At 44.0% G+C, this 25,148-nt stretch overlaps 1 protein-coding gene across 4 annotated transcripts in view; it reads left to right on the forward strand.

Moving 5' to 3' along the window:
- The window catches only part of HDAC9 (histone deacetylase 9), a 518,896-nt gene that overhangs the window by 268,903 nt on the left and 224,845 nt on the right, over nt 1-25,148 (forward strand). For all 4 annotated transcript variants that reach the window (XM_066626951.1, XM_066626953.1, XM_066626952.1 and 1 more), the window contains 3 exons: nt 5,186-5,308; nt 7,617-7,827; nt 9,658-9,875. In XM_066626951.1, coding sequence (XP_066483048.1) covers nt 5,186-5,308; nt 7,617-7,827; nt 9,658-9,875 — 552 coding nt within the window. The remainder of the gene's footprint in view (nt 1-5,185; nt 5,309-7,616; nt 7,828-9,657; nt 9,876-25,148) is intronic.

A 25,148-nucleotide genomic window follows, 5' to 3' on the forward strand; every position in this document is an offset into this window, starting at 1 on the left:
CTCCATTACCAGTGAAAACACAAGTTAGTAATGTAAATGATCACTCTTTACTATAGCCTTGCCTATAATGCAATATGAGTTCCCACCCTAACCAAGCCATAACAAGAGGTCTGCTGTTGAAGCAGCTTCTCCACCAGTCTGTAGAGCACTACCACCAGTGCGAAGGCTGGAAGGCCTTGTGGCACTACATAGACTGACCTCCAACAGGATTCTGCCAATGGAGGAGTTAGTGTGTGGGTGGATCAGGTTCAGGATGGAGTGGATCATGGCAGCAGCACCATCCACATTATCCAAAGCCTCCAGCATGGACATCCCCCCTCCAAGGCTCCTCAGAGCTGTGCCAGTAGAAGAACTTTGTTTTCCCCTGTTCTGTGATGTTCTAGAGACTAGAAAAGATATGTTAGGTGACACTTCAGCTTGGCAGAAAGAGCAATTTACAGAGATTGATATGAACAATATAAGACTGCAGCATTTTATCAGTTAAAATTTTGATTCATTATTGAGGTGCCCTGATCAATTGGGCAGCAGATTTTTTAAAAGTTTACCCTGCATATGCCCAATCTTGTCTGATCTTGGAAGCTAAGCAGGGTCAGGCCTGGTTAGTACTTGGATGGGAGACCGCCTGGGAATACTGGGTGCTGTAGGCTTATACCATAGACTTTCGAGACTGAAGGTTGCCAACCATTTATTTGTAATGGAAGTACTCACAAGTCCATGGGTAGTCATTGCCTTCTTATAAGAGGCCTTCCTCCTGCTCTCTCACATAGCAGAGAATACCAAGATGATGGTATTCCAAGATGATACATGTTGTGTGATAGATGCATGTGTCATCTAAAAACAGAGAGAGAGAGAGAGAGAGAGAGAGAGAGAGAGAGAGAGCCCTTTTCTTCTTCATAATTGTTGTTTTATTCATATGCAGGCTTAAATTGTTAATCAGTTCAGATTCCTATAACTGATCAGTGTTTCTTCAATTGAGTGGCAGTCCTAGTGCCTAAATAAGTAGCTGCAGAATAGCAAACAGATGTATGCTGCTAGGTATGAAATATACAAGTATCCAAACATTAGTTCTGTTTGAGTATTTTGAGAGAGAAACATATTTTCCTGCAATGTTAGTCAGTGTTAGGGAACAGGAGGGTGGCTTCCTGCATACTGGGCAGCTTGGTAGAGTTTCTTGAGACATCTGGTACTCTCTTGGTATGGGATTCAGACTATCCTGCTCTCTGTTTCTCACAGCACAACACTTGGATTACAGTGGTTAATCTATGGGGTTTTGCTTTGGAACAGTGGGTTGGAATTCCAGCTGTATGATTCTGTTCTTGTAAGATTCTATTCTTCAGGCATCAATGTCTGTTTTATGTAAGACTATAAGACCAGCATCCAAAAGAAAACCATTCCATTAGACAGATGTGTCTACAGATTCACTGAAGCATCCTGTTTGTTTGCTTTCCTTGATTGTGCACATTTTAAATGACTGCTGCACATGGATCACATCCATGTTCCCTCAATTTCCTCGAGCCTGCTCTAACAGAACAGGATGTGGCAGCAAGGAAGGCATCTTCTTTACTGTTCTCTTGGACCTGGGCTGCAATTTGGAGAAGAAAATTGCATGGATAATAGTCTACCTGTTCATCAGTCCCTGGTCAAAACAAACAAGAGAATTCATCTTGTCAGTCTTGAGCAGCAGTCTCCAAACCTCAGGACTGCTGCATTTCCTAAAAGCCTTCCCCATTGCGCTTATCATTCCACGCGGCTGCTCTTTATCTTGCAAGCTGATCTCATCAGAAGGTAGCTGATTTCACATTCAGCCGCTTCTACCCCAAAATCAGAGCACAGAGCCTGTTGGGGCGATGGGTAGCAGAAGTGGCTGCCCAGCACAACTCTCTGACGAGATCGGCTTATAAGATAAGGAGCAGTTGCGTGGAAAGATTTGTCCAGGTGCCGAATCTGGCCCATGGGCCAGGGTTTGGTGCCTGCTGGTTTTGAGCATGCGGAGACCACTCTTTCCACTCTACAGTGACTCCCTAGAATTCTTCCCTGCCTGAATCATCCTTTTGCCGTTCCCTTTCTTTTGCTCATAAACTCAAGCTTTTGGAGCATTGAGGATTCTTCTTCAGGTCCACAGTGTCCAAGATAGCAACCTCTGTCCCTCTGTGTTTCATAGGTTCTGTGATGCTCAGTAGACTGCTGAAAAGCACAAAGCCTTGCCCTCCCATTGCTGCTTGAGAGAGCTGTACCATTAGTCAGTCCATACCAGAATGAGTGCTTGGGAACATTATTGGCAGGAACAGCTATAATTCATGTAGAACACACTGGAAAATAGCCAGGTTTAAATTAAGCAAATGCCAATTGAATAGTAGCAAGCAAACAATTGGAATGTCCAATTGAAATATATATATTTCATTTCAACAATTTTCTGAAGCAAAGGGAAGATGTAATCCCTTTTAAACCCCTTATTTATTTCTTGTTTTTCCATATAAATTACACCAGTGGTTCCCACTTTAAAAACAACAATCTACTGCAATCCACAAAACAAAACAAAACAGAGAGAGAGAGAGAGAGAGAGAGAGAGAGAGAGAATATTTATTTATTTATTAATAATTATTAGGGTCCAAAATTGGCTTGGGGCCCACGGGTTGTTCCCAACCCACAGATGCAGTTGGGAAAGTTGCCCTTTACAGCAGTATTTTCAGTATTCTCAGATAATTAACTAGTATTAGGATTGAACAGGATTGTCTTAATTGCTAATGAGCATAATTTAACATATGCAACATCGTCGGACATTTTAAAGATAGTCCTGGTAACAGGAGATTAATCAAATGTCAAAGTATAGCAGGTTTTCCTGCTATATAAATGTTAAATCTTTATGTTGTGTGTCCTGTCCCCCCCCTTGTAGTTTACTTCGATTCTGAGAGATGGGGCAGAAGGCAGGGGAGGGATGACATATATCGACTGTTCTGTTATTATGTCAGTGATAGGTTTAGTCTCCAAACAAACTGTATGGCAAGGTTATGTTTTGGAATAACATCCTGTGTTTTTGTGCTGCCCCATTCTTTAGTGACAGTCTGAGGTTGCATTGTATTAGCCCAAGGTATTTTTCAAAGTTAATTGATATCCCAGGTATGTCCAGAGAAAATCTACAGCTCCCCACAACATGCTTGACAAGTTATTATATTTATTTTAGTTAAAGCCTGAGTGCACAGGCTCCCTCATGGAGGTGGTCTATTATTGGAGTCCCATATGCTTTTTGTTTGGGAAGAAAGCAGTCACTGTGTCATACTGTTACACAGGGTATTCTTTTTCAAGGATGTTGTTCCCTTGAGGACCATATCATGCCAGAGTTCCAAAGTCTAATAAGACCTTTTGTAACTCTTATTGTGTAAAGGGTCTGGGAGGGAGGCAAGAGTTAAAACCAAAAAAAGGTAATTTAAGAAACTGTACTAGACCACATGTTGGAGAGCATGAATTAAGGAGGGGAAAACAGACCAAAATAACTCTGTCATTACAAAAATTCAGCAATGCAGCATAAAAATATAGATTGTGATCAGAGATTTAACTCCACATGCATGAGCACCTTTTCTAAATGACACTCATGAGGAATGAAATACAGTAAAAGCTAATTTATCTGCCTCTTAGGCTGCAATCCTATACACACTTTCCTGGGAGTAAGCCTTATGGATCACTGTGCAACTTACTTCTGAGTCGACATGCTTAGGATCTTGCTGTCCTTGGAACTAGGCAAATGTTTAAGAACAACAAAGACTCTTATAGACCCTTATAACCCCTTAAAGACTAACACAAGGTTAAGTAAAGACTTAACAAGCAAAAGGTGTTGTAGACTACAGTCTACTTCATCAGATAGCTCTAGTCCATGAAAGCTTACACCGATGTAAAATGGCTGGTCTTTAAGGTGCTCTAAGACCCTTTGTTATCTTTGCTGCAACAGACTGACAGCCAACAGGGCAGGGGTGCTCACACTTTTTTGGCTCGAGAGCTACTTTGAAACCCAGCAAGGCCCGGAGATCTACCAGAGTTTTTTTACAATGTTCGCGCCATCATAACATATAACATTTATGTGTACAATGTATGTTGCTGTACCTTGAGCCCCACTGAGTATAACAGGACTTACTCCTGAGTAGACATGCCTAGGATTAGGCTGTGAGGCTGCAATCCTAGCCACACTTACCTGGGAGTAAGCCCAATTGAGTACAATGGGCCTTACTCCCGGCGTTTCCTCCCAGAGGCACCTGAATGGGGGGGGGGGTCGGCACTCCGCGATCTACTCATTTTGCCTCGCGATCTACCGGTAGATCGCGATCCACCTATTGAGCACCCCTGCAACAGGGCATATGCTGTATTCTGCGGTGCAGGGACAGTCATAGAGGCCTTCTCAAGGTAAGGGAATGTTTGTTCCCTTACCTTGGGGCATGCTTTACGGCAGCATCAGCACATGATTACACTGGACTACACATGGACGCTTGTGGTGATTACAGAATGGAAGAGTAGGACAGTGAAGGAACCCATACACAAGACCCAGAGCGTTTTTCCCCAAGCAAAAGGCATAACCATTATAAGAGACATTACAGGAATCTGTCAGAAAAAAAGGCAAAATCTAGCTATGTTAGACTTGCACAACTTGTGGCCCTCCAAGTGCTTGACAACTCCTCCAATTTTTGCATTATTCAAATAGAATAAACTAGCCCCTGTCAGCCACCATACATGACTGCTGGGCTGCATTTGGTTTGGTGCTTTTGCACTCATTGTGCAATACTGAGTTATGCAGAGAATGGACCTTCCTGACTTCTAGGAGGCCTAGAGCTCCACAAGGAGAAACCACAAGAGAAACCACAAGGAGTAAGAAAGACCATATTATTCCTGCTCATGGTACCTCTGGGCTGAAGTGAACATTGATGGCTTTCCAGTGTGAGAAACAGAGAGAAAACTTTGAGATTTGACATTTTAAGAGCATCCAGTCCCCAGAAATTCCCCATATACACATGCCCTAAGTTTAAGAACTATATTCAGGTATTGATGACTAAAGATTATGAAGCCATTTTCTTCAACCACTATTACTCCAGAAGGGCAAACAGTGCAAAAGATAAAGACGTCTCTTTATTTCCACAATGCAAAAGTGGAAATAACCCTGACCAATCAAGAAGTGACCTTCTTTCTTTTCCATTTTCCACAGCATTTGGTTCCACAACAGCGTATTCTCATTAACGAAGAATCAATGAACCTTTTGAGTCTCTATACGTCCCCCTCTTTGCCCAACATCACTTTGGGACTTCCAGCCATGCAACCACAACTCAGTGTAAGTGATCAACTCAAGGTGTGTCTTCACTAGGTTTTGGATACTTAATAAAGAAAAAAAAAAGATATATCAAATCTTTATATCAAGTCATCATTATCTTGGGATAATACATTGAGAGAAAATTGAACTAACAGGTAACTCCACTGTTAAATTCTTTCCGAATCTGACTTTTTTTTTATTTTTGAGGCTTTGTTTGTTTTCATTGTAAACCCTATTCAGTGATGTCTGTGGAGTATAAGATTTTATTTCAGCTAAACTGCAACAAACCCTACCATTGTATTCTGTGTTTGTGAACCTTTGCTCCATAATAGCATAGTTAATTGGCAGGCAATTACTTCTTAGTTTTCAATTAGATTACATCTCTGTTGTTAGTGTGCCCCAAACCTCTCCCGCTTGGTTCTTCTATACACTTTAATCAAGCACGAGCTCCTATTGGCTTTTGAGAACTATATTGTTCATTTACGGCCTGATTGTAACAAAGGACAGCAAGCTGTTGAGAAAGGGATGTCTCCCAGTGAATGTAAGAATCTTCAAAAGAAGGACTTACCCAAGTTGTATTTCAGCTCGTCACTCAAGCCTGGCCCATCGCCTTTGCTAATGATCATATAAAAAATAAACCATGTTTCATTCAGCTTATAAAAATTCCTTCCCCTCTACAAATCTGAGGCATAAGTGCTTTCTTCCTAGAGACATAATCTTGTCTTTTATGACTGAGCTTTGAGTGCATTTAGATTACTGGAATCCATGAGGTAGCTGCTTAAGAATATCACATGACATGTGGTCATGTATATACTTTGGTCATGAGAAGGGAGGACTCTTTAGAAAAGACCCTGATGCTGGGAAAAATTGAAGGCAAAAGGAGAAGGGGATGGCAGCAAATGAGATGGTTAGTGTCATGGAGGCAATGAACATGATTTTGGACAGACTCCGGAAGTTAGTGGTAGATAGTGGTAGACAAGAGGCCTGGTGTGCTGTGGTCCATGGGGTCACAAAGAGTTGGACACGATTTAACGACTGAATAGCAACATAGGAGGTGGTATGTGGTGATGGGCAAGCTTCACTCACCCACTCCCGTCTCACTTCAGAATATACTTGGCTGAAGTGAATTATTCCCCCCCCCAAGTCAGAAGACGAAGCCTTATTGTTTCTAAGCTTATTTGGAAGTTTGGATCTGTTGCTCTCCTGAAGTGATCATCAGGAGTGCTATAGGACTTGGTGGCTCTCCGCAACCACCCCCCATCTCCCAACCTATCTTGAGCCCCTGAACCCCACAGATCTTCCTTACGTTTCCCAACATTTTCCTGGCAGCAAAAAGGGTTTTATGACCAGGAGGTTTCCGAAACCCAGGGAAATTAGGTGTATTTACTGCAGGTGTATATACAGACCCAGATGAGGTCCTGGCACCATCCCGTTCAGTTAGTGGTGCCACCAGCAGGGAATTCTGAGTAGGAAAGGGAATGAGTGGCACTAAGATTGGACCAATGCCATTCAAGCCAAACCCAAACTTTAGAGGGGGCTTGCTTTTTAATATCCTCACCAGCAAGAATTTTTTTTTTTGTCATCTCCTGTTCCAAAATTCAGCACCATCACCAGTGATATTGCTGAACTTAGCCATGTGGCTTGCAGCAGACATCATGTCCCCATTAGTGACATATGTGACAAGGTAATCCTTTAGGCAGCCTCTGCATGGCATTTAAGGATGGAATTACATATTAGCTTCAGCATGGATGTGCTGCTGAATCCTAGTTCTTGATATATTCATGGCCTATATTTCTTCATCTCTGCTCCACATTATCGGCTGCCAGAGGTGGGGAAATGCACCATATGCGTAAGTGAAAGAGGGAACAACTCAGCATGGGGCTGGCATTTTCAGCAGGAGTGCTGTGTCATAATGTGAAGTTCTGACCTGAATATGTATTGTTCTTTGGGAACATCCAGAGGCAATTTCCCACTCTTGTAGCGCCCAACGAAGACGGCCTTATCCTCCACCCTCATCATGGAAACACAAGCAGTGCTTCTTTCAATGTTGGCTTGTACCAATTTAGAAGGCTGAATAACAGCAATATGCTGGGACCTCCGGAACCAAGCACATAGAGGCATCACACCTGATAAGCCTTTGTTGCAAGGTCTCAGCACTCTGACATGCCTCACTTACTAGATTCAGTCTTAACTGCTCACAGTTCCTGTCCCATCGTGATTTCATCATTGTGATACATACCTTATACTTTAATTAACGCTGTGTAGATTTGCTACTGTTATTCTTTAGAAGAATTTTTTTGTTGGTTTACACCTTAATTTCTTGATATAGGCTTCACCGTCATTTAAAGAAAAACAAAAGTGTGAAACTCAGACCATCATGCAAGGAGTGGTTTTGCCTGGACAGTACAGGGGAAGCCTTTCTTCACCTTCAGCCCCTCAGCCTGTTGTCCTAGAGGGAAAGCCAAACAGCAGTCACCAGGCTCTCCTCCAGCATTTGTTACTGAAAGAACAAATGAGGCAGCAAAAACTCCTTGCTACAGGTAATTCATAATGATAGTAAGTAAGAATAACATTCACTCTTAGAGTGAAGTATAGTACCCAGATTGTATAACTTTCTCGCTGTCAGCTACCTTGAAAAGAAACACCCACTGTGGGTACTTCCAAGTGAAAGTAGTTCTGGCCTTTATTTCCAAGGTCAATGATTTACAGAAACCTCATTTGTTTGCATTTGCTGCAAGTACATTTAAAAAAAAATGTTGTACAGCAAATACACATGGGCCAGACCAGATGCTATGTATCTCTTGATCCAGTCAATTGTGTGGAAAGAAGCAAGTGCATGAAACTCCTCCGTGTCCTCCCATCTGCTCATGCTGGAACAGAAGATCCGAATGACATCTCGTTGCATAGCTGATTTACTGCATTACAACCCAATTCTATCCATCAGTAACGCTGGTGGAACACATGTTCCGTTGGCTTAAACCAGGGGTGCCCAAAGTTTTTGGCAGGGGGGCCACATCATCTCTCTGACACTGTGTTCGGGGGCCGGGGGGGGGAAAAGAATTAATATACATTTAAAATTTGAATAAATTTACATACGTTTACATAAATGTATATATTAAAGATGAACTTATATGAATGAATGAAGGTCTTGCAATAGCTCAAGGCCTATAAAAGGCCTTGCACAAAGCAAGGCTGGCCTTTCCTTTGCTGCCACTGCTGCATCACAGATGCAAAACAGCAAGCAGTGGAGGGAGCCCTCATCCCACAGCTCATGCAAGAGGTCAAACAGTCGCCCTCACGCTAAGAGCATTTGCGTTGGGCCAGTGTGGGCTCCAGCAAATCTCTGGCAGGCCAGGGGCTCATTGGAGACTGGGGGCTCCTTGAGGGCCGCATTGTGAGTCCTCGAGGGCCGCAAGTGGCCCCAGGGCCAGGGTTTGGGCACCCCTGGCTTAAACAGCTTTATGGCCATCGCAAGTGCGACAAGGCCAGTGCGTGGGACCTGGCCACTGCTCAAGCATTAGCGGTGGATGCCAAATGCCCCCTGTTGCAGGTAAACTGGCACAGGGGTTTGGAGGAGGGCGGGGTGGGGGTGGGGAGTGGAACAGGACAGTGATGGGCAGGAAGGAGGGTGGATTGGACCTGGGAGGATGTGGGTTTGCAGCAACAGCAGTGCACACTGAACCCTGACCCCCCTTCCAGGGCCTGATCAGCCTTCACTGATCAACTTGGACTTGCACCAGTGGTATTGCTGGTGCAGATTCAGACTGACCCATAGTGGCCTTTGGGGCACAGACCTAATGTTCCCTTTCCTTGAGGAGGCCTCTAGTGGCCAAAACCCCCCTGTGGAATACAGTAGTAGCCGCACCAAGGCTGCTGCATCTCTGCACAAGATGTTAGGATTGGGCTGCCCAGGCAGCAAACAAATACGCAACTAGGTATTTGGATGTTCCATCTCAAGCTAACGTGCAGGTTCAACATACTGAATGAGCAGGGACGAGATGTGCACACGGGCTCCTCTTCAGATAGTCAGGCCAGTGTATCATCCAAACTGACCCATGGCTGTGGCTGCGGTTTTCTAGTTTATCAGTTTTTAGTCTAATGCCTCTTTATTTTAAAAATTCCTAAGTATGGAAGGACATTACATGTCCACTGGCAACTGAGAGAGGCTGGAACCGATAAGCTTCTTCTCCATTCCACATGGGCCTCCATTTTGAAAACGAACATTGGCATCGTCACATATTCCCTATGGCTATCTATCCTATGCACACTCAACTGGAAATAAGCCCTGTTGGGATTCACTTCTGAATAGAATTGTGCCTTTAATTTTATTGGCTCACGCGTTGAATGCAGAGGTTGTCACTGTTTTACAGGTGGGCTGCCTCTCCATCCACAGTCACCACTGGCAACAAAGGAAGGAGTCTCACCTGGTCTGAGAGTTGCACATAAGTTACCTCGCCATAGGCCGCTCAATCGTACCCAGTCTGCTCCACTTCCTCAGAGCACTTTGGCTCAACTGGTCATTCAGCAACAACACCAGCAGTTTCTGGAAAAGCAGAAAAAGTACCAGCAACAGATTCACTTGAACAAAGTAAGTTGGTAATTCATAGCATAATAAACAAGGCTATAGTGATGCATGCACTTCTACAATTGCTGTGCCTTGGAGGAAAATGGGAGGGGGGATGATATTAGTATTTAGACTTACAGAGTGGTGTGCTTATATTTTCAGAGCAGTAGAAAATGTTTGTCAAATGTGTCTCTGCAGCAGGTCAAGGACTATTTTGCATTGAATTGCACAAATAAACTATATTTCATTAAATGTTGCTGAAATCTTGTAGAGGTAAACTATGCCAGTGATTCCCAAACATTTTTGACTGGTGGCTCTTTTGACCTACTAGGGCAGGGGTGCCCAAACCCCTGCCCTGGGGCCACTTGCGGCCCTTGAGACCTCTCAATGCGGCCCTCAGGGAGCCTCCAGTCTCCAATGAGCCTCTGGCCCTCCAGAGATTTGTTGGAGCCCGCACTGGCCCGACGCAACTGCTCTCAGCATGAGGGTGACTGTTTGACCTTTCACATGAGCTGTGGGATGAGGGTTTCCCCCACTGCTTGCTGGTTCACATCTGTGATGCAGTAGCGGCAGCAAAGGAAAGGCCAGTCTTGTTTTGTGCAAGGCCTTTTACAGGCCTTGAGCTATTTCAAGAACTTCAATCATTCATATAAGTGTATCTTTAATATAGTCATTTATGTAAACTTATGTAAATTTATTCAAATTTTAAATGTAAATTAATTATTTTTTTCCCTGGCCCCCAACACAGTGTCGGAAAGATGATGTGGCCCTCCTGCCAAAAACTTTGGACACCCCTGTACTAGGGCATTGGCTGTGGCTACAATCCTGTACACTGTATAGGTGGTGGGTTTATTTGCAAGGATTCCGTGGCTTCCCTGGCTAGTTTCTGTGGCTTCCGGGGGAGCCACAGTTTGGAGTTTGGGAACCACTATACTACGACAAAAAAAATAGTCTGTTTTTTGTAACGTTTTATCACTCCCCAATTGCAATCACTGACCCAAATTTTGATTTTTAGTTTGTTTACTGGGAACAAAATGATTATGGGTCTGTAGAATTTCTTGGTATAAAGGTTTAAATATAAACTGGTCAAGCAGAATTTGTTTTACTCTCATCAGCATCCCTCTCTAACACTTGGAACTCACTCCTCTTGGCATGTTGCTTTTCTGTTTTGAACAGTGCCTGACACATTGTTTGTGATTAAAGAAATGCTAAATGGTAATAATAGCCATGTCAGCTTTGAACTAGTGTCCAAACAGTGCTAGAATGAGGAAAATTAGGCATTTGTTTCATGGAATCCTGTTTGTTTGTTTGTTTTAAAATGCAACATCCTGCCTTTCCACTTCAGTGAAGCACTCAAAAGAACAGTAAAACAATTTTTAAACATCAAAACTCCAGGAGATCAACAGGTCAAACACAAAATTTAGGAACTAAATAGCACCGTTGTGTACGTACATACAAAGTGTAGAACTAATCTGAGACTAACCAAGTATTTAACGTGAATAAACACAACTGTCAACATGGAACTGGCCTGTGTCAGCAACTATTGTGACACAATAGATGTGAGCAATAGATGTGCTCACAATAGATGTGAGCAATCCAGGCTTTTTTGGGGGGGGGGGGGCTTATTTTATAAACCTTGTGTTTGTGATGCTTTCTGTGATGCTTGTGATGCTTTCTGCATCTACCACTTTCATTTTCATGGCTACATTACTTAGACGATGTCCAAGACAGGATGTCCAAGCACAAAAACACCACTCAGAAATCAGCATTTTCTTCTGTTTATTATGGTAGATGTGATTAACAATTGCATTTAAAAAGCAGAATGTGCATAGTTAAGCCCAGTTCCCTAGAGAACTTCCCCCATGGGGGGAGGGTGCTGATTTCTTGGAATCTCTTAAGAATTGCCAGCCAAATTAGAAACACAATGTTCAGTTTGAGCACATAGTTTGAACAGTATTTTGGTTATTAAATCGCGTCTTAATTAGGAAAAATGAAGACCGGGAAACTTCAAAGTTCTGTGCTGATCCTTGTATGTTAACTCCTCTCAGTTTGGGTGTTTTGATTGCTCAACTTGGACTCTACTTGGCTTTTCACTGACTATACATTCCATATGTTTAATCAAGATCATATAGGTACATCTTGGAGGTTCCAGGTTTTCAAAATATTTCAGCTTCCCGCAATTGTCTGAACAAAGGCAAGCTTTTATTGCTCATTAAAGGACAGAGGCTCTGTGATTTCTTTTCCTCCAAAGATCAGCAGAAGAAACAGTGTTTAGCTACCTTCCAAGTTTGCCTCAAAAACAAAAGAAGAAGCCAGACTTTCATGTTGCACTTTTTTCTTGCACGGTACTATTTGCTTTTATCAGACCCACAAAGCTGAACATGACCCACCACCCATGTATTATAATCTGCCAAATTCTTGACAGCACCCCTGGTTTTTTACAGTCCCAGTCAAGAAGCATAAATAAGATACTTCTTTTGTTCCTCGTTGGTGATTGCATGTAGCTAGGCGGAGCTACATCGACTTGGTTGATCCAAAACCTGTTTTATATGGCTTGATCTTCAGAACTAATATGAAGATCCTATTGTGAACCCCACCCCCCAAAAGAGAGAGAGATAAATATTAATAAATAAGGTGGATTACAGTTGTTTTTTTTCAGCAGCGCATTAAACATGACTTTAGATGCTCTTCTAACTAACATGCATCTAGCATAAGCAGAAAATGCAGCCAGAACTAATTTTTACTCAGAACTCAATAATCCAAGGGAGACTGTAAGAAAAAATGGCTGCAATGTATAAATAATTTGCTCTTGAGTAACAGTGGGATTTCTAGATAAATCTTTCTGGGTTCACAGTTCCCCTCTTGATATGTGTATTGATGACATCTATCAGTACCTCGGTGCTCCTCCATCAGTACAGAAGGTTGTGTTCTTCAACCCTAAAATTGATGTTCAGTGTTAGGACACCCTAATATCTTGCTGTCCTCTCAGACACCTTAAAAATGCTATCAGAACATGAGGTTATGTGAATGATGCTTCTCCCTGCACTGTACCATGAAGATAATAGAACTGAGATATCTTCCCATCCGAAAATCTCCCATGTAATCTAATGTAAAGTCATGCCCAAATGGTTAAGTCAATTTCAACTACAACAGAGAAACTACTTAAAAATGAAGAGGGAGGAGGACTGATATAGTGTCATCTCTATACGTGGTGCTTTTCAAGAAATGAGAGAACCAGTGACATGTGGTAAGGTCCATGGTTGGGGAGGCACAGTGCGCAGAGCTCCTGGATGATGTAGTAATAATAATAATAATAATAATAATAATAATAATAATAATAATAATAATACAGGTATTTCTATAACGCCTTTCTAGGTCCTCAGATTTCTCCTCAGACTTTATTCAAGACGGTTTACATGGGCAGGCAATTTAAATCCCTGTAGGGATTTTTACAATTTGCAAGGTTCTATCTTTCAAGAAACCACAACATTCAGATGTTTCGTTCTTGATCTGGCCGCACATTCTGGCCTCCATCCTCCCACGCTCAGAGCAGATGGAATAGCTCGGCTCAGCTTGTCAGCTGCTTCAAGGTCACACGGTGCCGGTGGCTTCGAACTGGCAACCTTCGGATGTTATCTTCAGGCAAATGGAGGCTCAACCCTCTAGACCAGACCTCCTGCCCTGACCAGACCTCCTGATGTCATGCTACAAGGCGTTCTGGGAGCTACCCAGAAGCCCCAGTGCCTACATAATCACAGTGGAGACTGAGCTGCAAGCATGCAAGCTCTAGTCTCTCGGAGAGACTCAGACAGTCTCAGAAAGTCTCACAGAAAGACAAGAGCTTGCGGCAGCTCAGCCTCTTGTGATCACACAACCACTCAGAAACCGGTGGAGCACCAATCTGGGTGGTGCCCCAGGGCAGGACGGGAAGCTCTGCCTCCCCTCTCCCTCCCATGTTTCTGGACAGAACAGATTCCTAGGCTTACAGTCTAGAAATGACAGCAGGGGGTTAACACAGGAAGCAGAATGGAGTCAGGGCTAAACACAGATAGATATGCCATTGTTTCAGTTTCACATACTCAAGCTTAGTTTCGGTTGCGGGGTGCCGTGGTACCCAAATCACTTGTTTCCTTGGTGGCAACAACCACACAGGTAACTTGTGAACTGAACACCAGCCCCCCCCCCCCCCGAATCTGTTAAGTACATGCAATCATGGCAGCAATAACAACAAGCTCTTGTGGCTAGCTCTGAGAAGACAGGCTATTCCAGAGACAAAAATGGAAAGTATTTGGCTGGTCATCGTGATACATTTGTCAAACGTTACACTGCATTTAGAAACTGTGATGTAATCGTGCAATAATGTAAAGGCATTGGAAAATCTGAAGTCTTGTAGATTACGCTTGCATTTTTCAGCCCTACAAAACTACATGAATCAAGCACATTTATTTTTCATAATGGTAATATATTCCAGCTATAAGCCAACACAGTGATCGGAGCGATAGCTAACAAAAGCTAACATAGGCCAAAGGTACAGATTTCTCTGGATTGTTTCTCCTAAAAAAAGAAAGAAGCAATCAGTTGGGCCAAGGAGTGTGCCTTATTTCCGTCTAGCAAGAGAGGATCCCCCATGGTTTCTTCTGTCGTTTGTCAGAGACCATGTTTTTGATGTGGGAAACCATATACCTTCTCATTGCAGTCTGACATTTATACCTAGGGGATGCAATACATTGACCTTCTCAAAACATTCTAGCTGAAATGCAAATTTTGACATCTCATCTAGAAGTCAGTGGAGAGTCTTGCCCTCGCTTTTGAAAAATGAATGTGTGGAAACCTGAACTGGGCTTTCCTTTTAAAGATAGTCTTTGCCGTTGCCAGATTTAATATACTTCTGTCTAGATGACAGCTTGTTTCCTTGTAGAGTCCTTTGATCACAATTTTTAGAACTCCATTCCACCCAATAAAAGGGATAGGATGTCTGGCAACTCTAGTTAAACTAATTGTCATAGGTACCAAAAGACTGACTGTACAACAAAACGCTTACTGTTTTGACTCCTGTTAACTGTCCCAGCAAATAACTTAAAAGATGCCATTTCTACACATGCCATGCACACTGGACTACAGGCACTTACCTAAAACCATTAAATTTGCAGGACAAGATGCAAGATAGTTGATCACTTGGTGAGCCTAGAAAAGCGATTAATATATAGTGCCTTCAGGGCTGTATCTAATATTGCCATACCATATTATGAATCATAAAATGATGAAACAGATGGACACGTTATGCGATGAACTATAATATATATTAAATATATTAGGTATTCAATTTGCAATTCTGCTTTAATAACACTAATCATTAATATTGTAAAAAGTACTTTGTGCTCAGAGTGTTCCGCATAAATTATTTCAGTAACCGCACAGTCCCATTTTTGGATGGTGTGTGCCAGCCTGCCAGTGCTGGATCCGAGCCTTTGCCAGCAGAGATGAGGGGCTAGAAGAGAGTAGAAGGAGAGCATTTTGGAGGTTACTGGGTAGGGGGCATTAGAGGGCAGGGGATGGCAAAATGGGGGCAGATCAGGCCTGGAAGGGAGGCCTCTACAATGTCTTATCCTCCTTCCCAGAACAAGCAGCCCTACAAGCAGAGATCTGATAGGGCAGGCTGGGGTGTTCCTCAGGGTAAGGGGGAAAATATCACCCTGAAGAGACCTCCAGCCACCTCCTAACATGTGCTGGATACAGCCCAGGCCTCATGGCCTGACTGCACCAGCACAGGTTAGGATTGGGCTGCCCTGTTTATAAAAACACCCTGTGTGGCACACCAGCTTTATCATCTGCATACTATGCACAAAGACTGACAGCACAATCCTACCTTGCACTGGAACAGGCAAGCCAGGAGGCTTTTGCGCTGGATACAGCACAAGATAGGGCTCCAAAGTGGCTCAGCCAAAGGTAACGGGAAACTTTTCCCCTTACCCCTGGGTAAGCCACTGCAGCCCCTATGGTGGCTCAGGAGGTGGCACAAGTCAGAGGAGAGCAGAGTGGCTTGAAGCTGCTCTGCGCTGCTTGGGTATGGGGGCTAGGATCCAGCATAACAGCCGGATCCCAGCCCCGTCTCGCGCTTCCCGTCCACCTGCTCCCAGGACTGCACTCCACCTGCCCTCCCCCACTCTGAAATCCCTCTCTCCCACCTCCTTCCTGCCCTCCTCAGAGCCTTGCATCTGCCGAGCTTGGCCAACACAAGGCTCGCTCCCTATGTCAGCGCAGAGGCTGGATTCAGCCTCCACAGGCCAGCACGCCTCCGCACACCAGCCCAGCCAACTCTCAAGGAAGTGCAAATGTGACTTATGGTACATTTGGGACCCTCCTGGGCCGGCAAAAGGGACTTGAGTCCACCCAAGGGCAAGTCTGGATTGCGCCCTGAGGCTGATTTACGTTGGCCTGCCTGAGGACTAAACTACTTTTTATGTTAAGCACAAAATTAGGCCCAATGTGCCTGTTCTTTATTAAATAGGAACTGAAGAGAGGCCTAATTCAGATCAGGATCACAGTTTGGGGAATGCGGCTGTAAACTTTTTTTCCCCCTCCATGATCTCAATCTTGATTGGCTGTTGGGAGCTCCAATTTGTGACTGGTAGATTCCCTTTCAGCGTAAATAGTACCTGAGGGGCAGAAGGTGGGGGAAGAACCCAATCCATATTTGGATCATGGTGAGACAATGTTGCACTGGTTTACGACTCCTTAAAACCAGAGTTTAGGACTAGGTCACTAGGAAACTTTGGGTAGCATCCCGAGTTGCTGTTCAGCTGGAGCTATGACACCTCCTCTGAAGCAAGTGTGCTTTCCTTCAGTGTAATGATTCAGAGCAAGAGACATTTGCTCCAGCGCAAGCTGCACCAGATGCTACTACACTTTGAATATTTTACCCTCCTTTGTTTTACTGTACCTGTTTACATGGATAGCCTTGAACAAACCCATTAGTCGTTTTCAGTTAATAGAGATAATTTCTCTGAAAGGTTTTTATTGAAGCTGAAATGGGGGGGGGGAGGTATATATGTTTTTCTTGGATAGGCAAGCAGCTTCTTACTGCCACAAGTGGTTAAATGCATGGACAGATTTGTGCATAATATTGGATGTAGCTAAAGTGACTAGTATAAATGATCCCGCTTAGGAATTTATGTCATGCTTTTCGGATTAGTTTGCAGACGGCATTTATGCCAACTCATCGCTGCACAGCCCTTTATGCTGCTTCCGTTTGTAGGTATGCTCTGAGAGCTTTGTTCTTTGAATATCTGTGCAGCCATTTCATTTAAATGGAAATTATGGATTTTATGAAAGCTTACACTTGGGCAAGAAAACATGAAAGGACTGCCTGAAAGCAAAAGATATTACACATGCAGACACACTCACAAGCATGCACAGAGGCATGTGTTTCTGTGGCTAGTTTATTTACTTACCATATTTTCATGTAGAATAAAGCAGGTATAGCTGCCTTTGAAGTCCTTTCTTGGTTGGACTAATTTCTCACAATGCTTCCTCTATTTATGCAGCCACTGTTTCCTTTGGCTTATGCATATGCTTTATGGTTTAATTTCCTGCAAACAAAAGGGATGAAATAATTCAGATTCCATTTGCTGGAAAAAGTCCATTGCTCAATTGGAATAATTTGCAAATGCGGAGTTTTGTGTGCAGCTCAGCTATTTGTGCAACTTTCCATCCAGTCATTCACTGTGACATGGTTGCACAGTCCCTATTAACATACTGGCTTCCTAGATGATGTTTGGATGAGGACCTGTTCAATTGCTTTCTGTAGAGACCTAGCAGTGCTGGTGCCAGGTTTCTGGGGAAAATTAAGCAGAGCCTTGCCTGCCCCCTATCCACTCATTGGGTATGTCCACTGCCACTTGATCCTGAGGGTTCAAGGGTTGGCCTAACCAGATGCACCATCTGATGGATGTGGGCCTTCAGCCAGGGGCTGACCCTGATGACACCCCGATACTAGCAGATGTTAAGTTTTTAAATAAATAATAAACTATTGTCCCATTCGAATTCCAATTGAAAACCTTGTTTCCTAAATGGGTTTAATTAACTAAGGCCGCGATCCTAACCAATTTTCCAGCACTGACAAAAGGGCAATGCAGCTCTTAAGTAAGGGAACAAACATTGCCCTACCTTGAGGAGGCCTCCATGACTGCCCCCCCCCAATCAGCAGGATGCAGCACATGCCCCACTGGCACAGCTATGCCAGTGCTGGAAAGTTGGTTAGGACTGTGCCCTAAGGTATCTGCAGGAATGCCCATTTCTGTACCCTGCTCTAAATGAGACTGGTCCCGCTACCAGAGCTGCCTTCAGTATGCAAGGTGAGACAGGTAGTGCCTGGGAAGATGATCTGCTCATATTGTTGTCCCTTTTACAGGTTACTTTTTCCAGGGCTACCTTAGTGTTTTTCTGGCTCCAGACAATTCCCCCCTCCCCCAGGTCTTTTATTGCTTTGTTAGCTGCCCTGAGAATGCATTGCTAAAGGACAGGATAGAAATAAATTAAATAAATACAGCACTCCTCACTCTCCAAATAAGGGTGATGATTTTACCGCAGTGGCTGAGTGTATGGTTTAGAACAGGGTTGCCCAAATCCTGGTCTGGGGGCCACTTGTAGCCCTCAAGGACTCCCAATCTGGCCCTCAGGGAGCCCCTAGTCTCCAATGAGCCTCTGGCCCTCCGGAGACACTGGAGCCCGCACTGGTCTGATGCAACTGCTCTCAGCATGACGGCCAACTGTTCGACTTCTCGTGTGAGCTGTGGGATGAGGGCTCCCTCCACTACTTGCTGTTTCACATCTGTGATGCAGCAGTGGCAGCAAAGGAAAGGCTGGCCTTGCTTTGTGCAAGGACTTTTATAGGCCTTGAGCTATAGCAAGACCTTCATTCATTCATATAATTTCCATCTCTAATATATTCATTTATGTAATTTTATTCAAATTTGAAATGTAAATTAATTCTTCCCCCCCCCCAGCCTCTGACACACTGTCAGAGAGATGATGTGGCCCTTCTGCCAAAAAGTTTGGACACCCCTGGTTTAGAATGATGCTGAAGATCCTGGGCATCTCCAGGTAAAGCAGGGAAAGATCCCTCTCTGAAACCCCAGAGCACCACTGCCAGTCAGTGTAGACAATACTGAGCTAAGTAGTCCAGTGGTCTGACGCTTTCTAAGGCAGCTGTGGAAGTCCAATCTGACTGTAAGGCAGCTTCCTGTGGAAGGAGGTAGATTCCTATGGAAGGAGGTAGATATATAACTTGGCTTCCATTTTGAGTGTTAAAATTTTGTGGGCATAATCAACCCAAACTTAAACATTTTAAGCCACGTGCATTTCAAAAGGGAGAGTTTATTTATGACACTTATATCTCACTTTTCTTCCATGCTGAAATTTGTGTAGAGCAGCGATTCTCAAACTTTTAAGCACTGGGACCCACTTTTTAAAATGATAGCCTGTCAGGGCCCACTGGAAATGATGTCATTAACTTGAAAGTGATGTGTTATGACCAGAAGTGACATTATTAAACAGGAAAATTTTTAACACACCCCCATATGACAAAATCAAATCAACCATTTTAGTAAATGAATTAAGTTTACAATAAGTATAAGTTTAAAAATGTAATCCTCCCAAGCAGTTACTGATCTGTTTAGAAAAAAAATCCCCAAACATCCCAAAGGCTGCAATCCTATCCCCATTTACCCTGGAGTAAGTCCCATTGGTTATCATTGTTAAAACCATATACATGGTAGCCTGTTAATAGTACAGATCTGTAACATATACCCAAATGCAGTCACATACTGTGGTAGCATCAAATCTAATATATTACACATTCTTATGTTAAAATACACATTGAAATGAATGGGGACCCACCTGAAATTGACTCCCAACTCACCCAGTGGGTCCTGACCCACGTTTTGAGAAACGCTGGTGTAGAGTAGTATATCAGATTACAAGGCAGTTTTCCATGCAGGCACTGGCCCAGCCCAGACGTGTTCGGCTTCAACAAGGCTGTCACCTCATATGCATTCAAAGGAAACCCTGCTCACTTAAGAGGAGCATCACAAAAGTGGAGTGACCAGGCCTCCCCTGCTCCCCTCCCAGGAGTGTGAGCACTGATTCTGCTGCAACACCACAGCCCTGTTCTAGTCCAGAACTATCAGTTCCTCTTCCCAGTAGAAACTGCCCTTCCACTCGCATTGGGACAAACAACTCTATGCTGTTTCACTCCATAGAGCTCCAGTCAATGCAGCCTTTTTCTGGCAGGGCTCTCCAGCTTTATCCCTCATGCTGGCTTTGATTCTGGAAAGACTGTCAGCTTCACTGTTTTTTACAGATGCTAGGAGAAGAATAAATGCATTCTTAATTCCAACCTTCCCTCCCCCCCCCCCCAAAAAAAAAAAACACCGGTAGCCATATGTGCTCCCTCTTCCTCCTTGTTCTGATCTTGTGGCAAGAGAATGAGAAGGAAATATTGAGTTTCACTTTGGGAAGCTCAATGGTTTTATTTGTTTGTTTGTTTATTGTTATTATCCATTTCAAAATGCAGGACCTAGTACTGAATCTTTTTCTGTATTTCACCCCAGCTATAAGCTTGGGGAAAAAATGTGACTGTCACATTTGTGAAACAGGGTCAGCAGTGCTTACAAATCCATGCAACAGTGTGCATACATTTGCATTGATGTAGGTGTGTTAAACGCTCTGGAATGAATGTAGCCTTTTTTGTTCTTCACGCCATCAGGGTGCCATCAGGGTGCTCTCTGTGTGAACCAGCCCAGATGTCACATGTGGGCTGCAACATCTGCCTTATCAAGCCTGCAGGAACACTGCTATAATGCATCACCAAAGAGAAAGATCCCCACTTTGAACTTGAAAGCCGGCAGAAGGAGTACAGTGAGGAAATAAATATGTTTCCTAACTGGTCGGTGGTCTGGATCTCATTCTCTCTTGGATTCTCTTTAAGGGCAACCCACCTGATGCCGAGCAACTGGCATATGGAATGTTTTACAGATGGCCCTGCTTCAGTGACTCATGTAGCTGTAGATGATTATCTGTCACACAGATGTTTCAGCTTGTATTTTTCAGTTAGCCAGTCAGCAGCCGGGCGTTCCCAGTGGATCAGCGGCAGATGTTGCAAATGTCAGACTGTCTTGTCCCTTCCAAACAGAAAGAGTTGGTATCTTTGCATAACTTGGTCATCGTCATCAATTTGGAAAACAACTGGAGAGTGCGTGTCTGTGTGTAGGCAAAGATTTGCATTGGGCTACTTCAGTGTTAGCTGTCCAACCAGGATTACTTACATTGATAATGCCTTCCTCAATGAAGATCAGTTGAATCTTAAGAAAGTCAGTAATGAGGACTCAAAGCTCAATCCCAAGGGCTCAGAGCATTGGCACTGGGTGTCATAAATGTGCCATAAAGCACATTTATGGCACCCTGTGAGTAGGGAGCACCAGCGCAAGCCCAGCACCAGTTGGGGCTGAGCTAAGTGCCAGATGGATGTCGCCCGGAGCAAGAGAGGAGCCCTGGGAGGTGGTAAGGACTTTCAGGGCAGGGGGAGGTGTTCTGGGGTGGGGGAAGGATGGGTCAGAAGGGTGAAACAAGGACAGGAGGGTGGTGGGACTAGAGGAACCCTGCTTTGCCAGATCCTTTCCTCCATGTTGGGCTTTGCAGCTCAACACAGGTTCTCTTGTGTGCCCCTGCAAAATAACCAGTGCAGACAAGAGAAGTCCCACTGCAGGGCTTGGGGCTTTCCCTCGGAGGAGGGGATGAAAGTACCCTTCCCCCTGGGAGATCTCTGGCAGCCCCAGCAGGGTCACTGGATACAGTGGTTGCCAATTTGGTGGCAAGGATTGGTTTGGGCTGCCCACTCCATTGAGACTAAGTGGAAAAGTTCATCACTCGTGACTAGCCTGTCTCATAAATTTCAGTGGCGCTTAGTCAGGATTCACTTTCTTAAAGTATCTTGGGTGATTGTTGTACTTAGGAAAATAGTAAAGAAAATCGATGATCAGGTTGCTACAGTGGTCACAGTCGAACGGAGATTGATTTCATTTATTTCAACTGCTGATAATAACACGTTCAGTGTTTCCAGACAGCCTCAGACTGTAAATGATTTTGCAGGTGGCTCTTTTGTGTCTTTTTTTGAAGATCATGAGCCTTCTGGGACAGGAAAGCATTTTAAAATTTCTGTTGCCATATAAACAGGGTGACCAGGTGTCCTCTTTTTCTAGCTCTCTTTTTTAGCCTTGTCCTCTTTTTAAGCCTCGTGTCCTGGAAAAGAACTTAAATGTCCTCTTTTTCCCTGTGAGCAGACCCCTGCAGGCATCGCATAGCCTTCTGGTGATTAATAAATTAAATGTAATACATGCAGGTTTATGTTTAATAATAAGTAATATAGTGTTTAAATTAACCCCATGAAATTCATATAAAAGTGTTTTTAACTTTTTTATTGTTATTTCCTACATTTTTCTTGGATGTCCTACATTTTGGGGTGCCTAGTTCTCTTTTGTGGTTATGACATCTGGTCACCCTGCATGCAAAACCACATTGTGAAAGTGTCCTAGGTTGAAGAGTGGTATATAAATATAATAATGTTCACACTGAGTTACTGAAAGACGTAAAGTGAACAGAGAAGACTCATATGAGCGCATGAATCCTAATTGTGCTCAGGGTCTTTGAGGAACGTGTGAACTGCAGTAACATAGCCATAGCTAGGCTAGATAACATTTGATTGCTGCAGAAGAGATGAATGAGTTCTAATCATCCAACCACTGCTTAAACCTATCTGCGTTGCCAGAAAACACACTAAAGTCCCAATCGCATTTTAATTGCCAGTGCTGATGTAGCCCCAAGGTAAGGGAACAAATCTTCCCTTACCTTGGAGCAGCATTGTGGCTGCATCAGGGCTGGAAAGTGGGTTAGGATTGGGCCCTAACGTATGCACTTGGAAATTGTGAAGAGGATTTTTATCGCAATCAAAGGCCCAACCCTATCCCACTTTCCTACCCTGATGCAGTTATGCCAAAGGGCATGCACTGCACCCTGTGGTGGGGGGCGGGTGCAGTCACAGAGGCCTCTCAACGGAAAGTATATTCCCTTACCTCGGGGCTGCATTGTGGCTGCATTGGCCCTGGAAAGTTGGAGAGGCTTGGGCCCTGAGGGCCAAATCCCATCCAATTTTCCAGCACTGGTGAAGCTGTGCTCATGGGGTGTACGCTGCATCCTCTGGTAGAAGGGCAGTCAGTGAGACTTTCTCCAGGTGAGGAAAGGTTTGTTCCTTTTCCTCAGGGCTGCATTGTGGCTACACCACCACTGGAAAGTTGGATAGGATTGGGTCCTAATAGCACAGTCCTGAGCTCCTGGGGTGCGCGGCTTCGGTGGCACAGAAAACGGCTACCACCGCATCCTGCGTGCCTTGGGCAGCCGTGGGCAGCACCGGGTAAGGGAAGTAGCCCCACGATGGGGCTACTCAATTCACCGCCAACCAAAAGGTTGGCAGTGAGGGAAGAGTGTTTGTACTGGCAAGCCCCACGTGAATGCTCAGCATTGCTCCACCAGTCCCGCCTCCCTCTCTCCCCACTCCCTCCCCTGACACGCTTTTCCCCACCCTCTCCCCACCTCCCCATCATGCCTCCTCCCCGCCCTCTCCTCACCTTCTGTCCGCCTTCTGCCTCCCCAGAACGCCTCCTCCCCGCCTGCCCCTGCTCCGCTTCCCTCTCCACGGCTCGGCAGTCCATGTGACTGCCAAGTGGTGGCGGTAAGCCTGAGCGTCGAGCCCAGGATTGGCTCTAAGTCTGCTATGTAATTTTTCTGAGTTTGAAAGAAACAATTGGACTGATTTGGTGCAAACAGAGCAGAAACCCTACATGTGGAAAAGCAGTGAAAGTGATTTGAATAGACTCCAGCACTTTACTCATAAATTCTGATTCTACACAGGGTGGATTTTGTTGCCACTTTTGCCCCCAGACTCATGGACCAATTTGTTTCTGTAAAGGGCTCTTTTTAAAAGAGACTTTCCAGGCTCAAAAGATGTTCTATTTGGTGGCTGTTATTACCATTATTATTAGCATTATATGGTATTATTATTGCTGCCTTTTAATTAGTTGTTTAATCACATCAGTGGATCAATCAGTGGAATAAATCTATGAAGCAGACTTCCTTTGTTTTTAGAGAACGCACATGTGTAAAAGTAGACATTCCCATGTGAGAGGAAAGGGAGAATGCCTCTTTTAAGCTCTTGTCTGTCTAAAGCTGTCAGCAGTCCAGGATTGGCCTGGAGGCCCCAGGAGTCAACCTCAATCTCCAGGTGACTATTGAAAGCAATCCTGGAGGTTGCTTTAACAGGACCTCCAGGAATTGCCAACATCCTATTGAAAAAAACTAAACTCCAGGAATAGCTCCAGTCAGAAGTAGCAATTCTAGGCTTGCCACCTGCAGTTTTTGTAAACACGGGTTGGGCATCCCTTGTCTGAAGTGCTTGGAACCAGAAGTGTATTGGATATTGGATTTTTCCATATTTTGATATACTGGCATGTACCTAATGAGATATCTTAGGGTTAGGGCCCAAGTCTAAACAAAATTCATTTACGTTTCATATACACATTTTACACATAGGCTGAAGGTAATTTTACATAATATTTTCAATAATTTGAGGCATTTTATGTGACCCGTCACATGGTGTCAACTGTGGAATTTTCTACTTGTGGCATCTTGTCAGTGCTCAATGAAGTTGCAGTTTTCGGAATACTTTGGATTTCAGAATTCCAAGCAAAGATGCCCAACCTTTACTTATTTTAAGCTACTTTAGTTAAAGGTTTTTTAATTGACTAATTAACTGATCAACAAATTAAATATTGCAGCCTATTATTATTAGTTTCAATAATACCTGTCCAAAATAATAATACCTTTGTCATTCACAACTATTTTTTTTTTCTGATACAATTTCATTTTAATTTATGTTAAGTTCCCATTGTACTCACTGGGGGGAGTCAGGAGGGCAAATGCCCTGAGGAGCCACCCAACAGGGGGCAGCGCTGCGACCCCCTACCCCCGCCACCCATTTAAAAAAAACAAACTAAAGACTCAATTGAAAGTGCTAGTTTTGTCATTTAAAACCTTTACAGCTCATGACCAGGGTACTTGAGGGACTGCCTTCTTCCATATAATCCTACCCATCCTCTCAGATTATCAGAGGGGGCCCTTCTGACTCTGCTTCAACCAGCAGAAGTAATGCGGGTGGCAGCTAGAAATAGGGCCTTCTCAGTGGTGACT

Source organism: Tiliqua scincoides, chromosome 5 (assembly GCF_035046505.1).
Source record: "Tiliqua scincoides isolate rTilSci1 chromosome 5, rTilSci1.hap2, whole genome shotgun sequence".
Lineage (NCBI taxonomy): Eukaryota > Metazoa > Chordata > Lepidosauria > Squamata > Scincidae > Tiliqua > Tiliqua scincoides.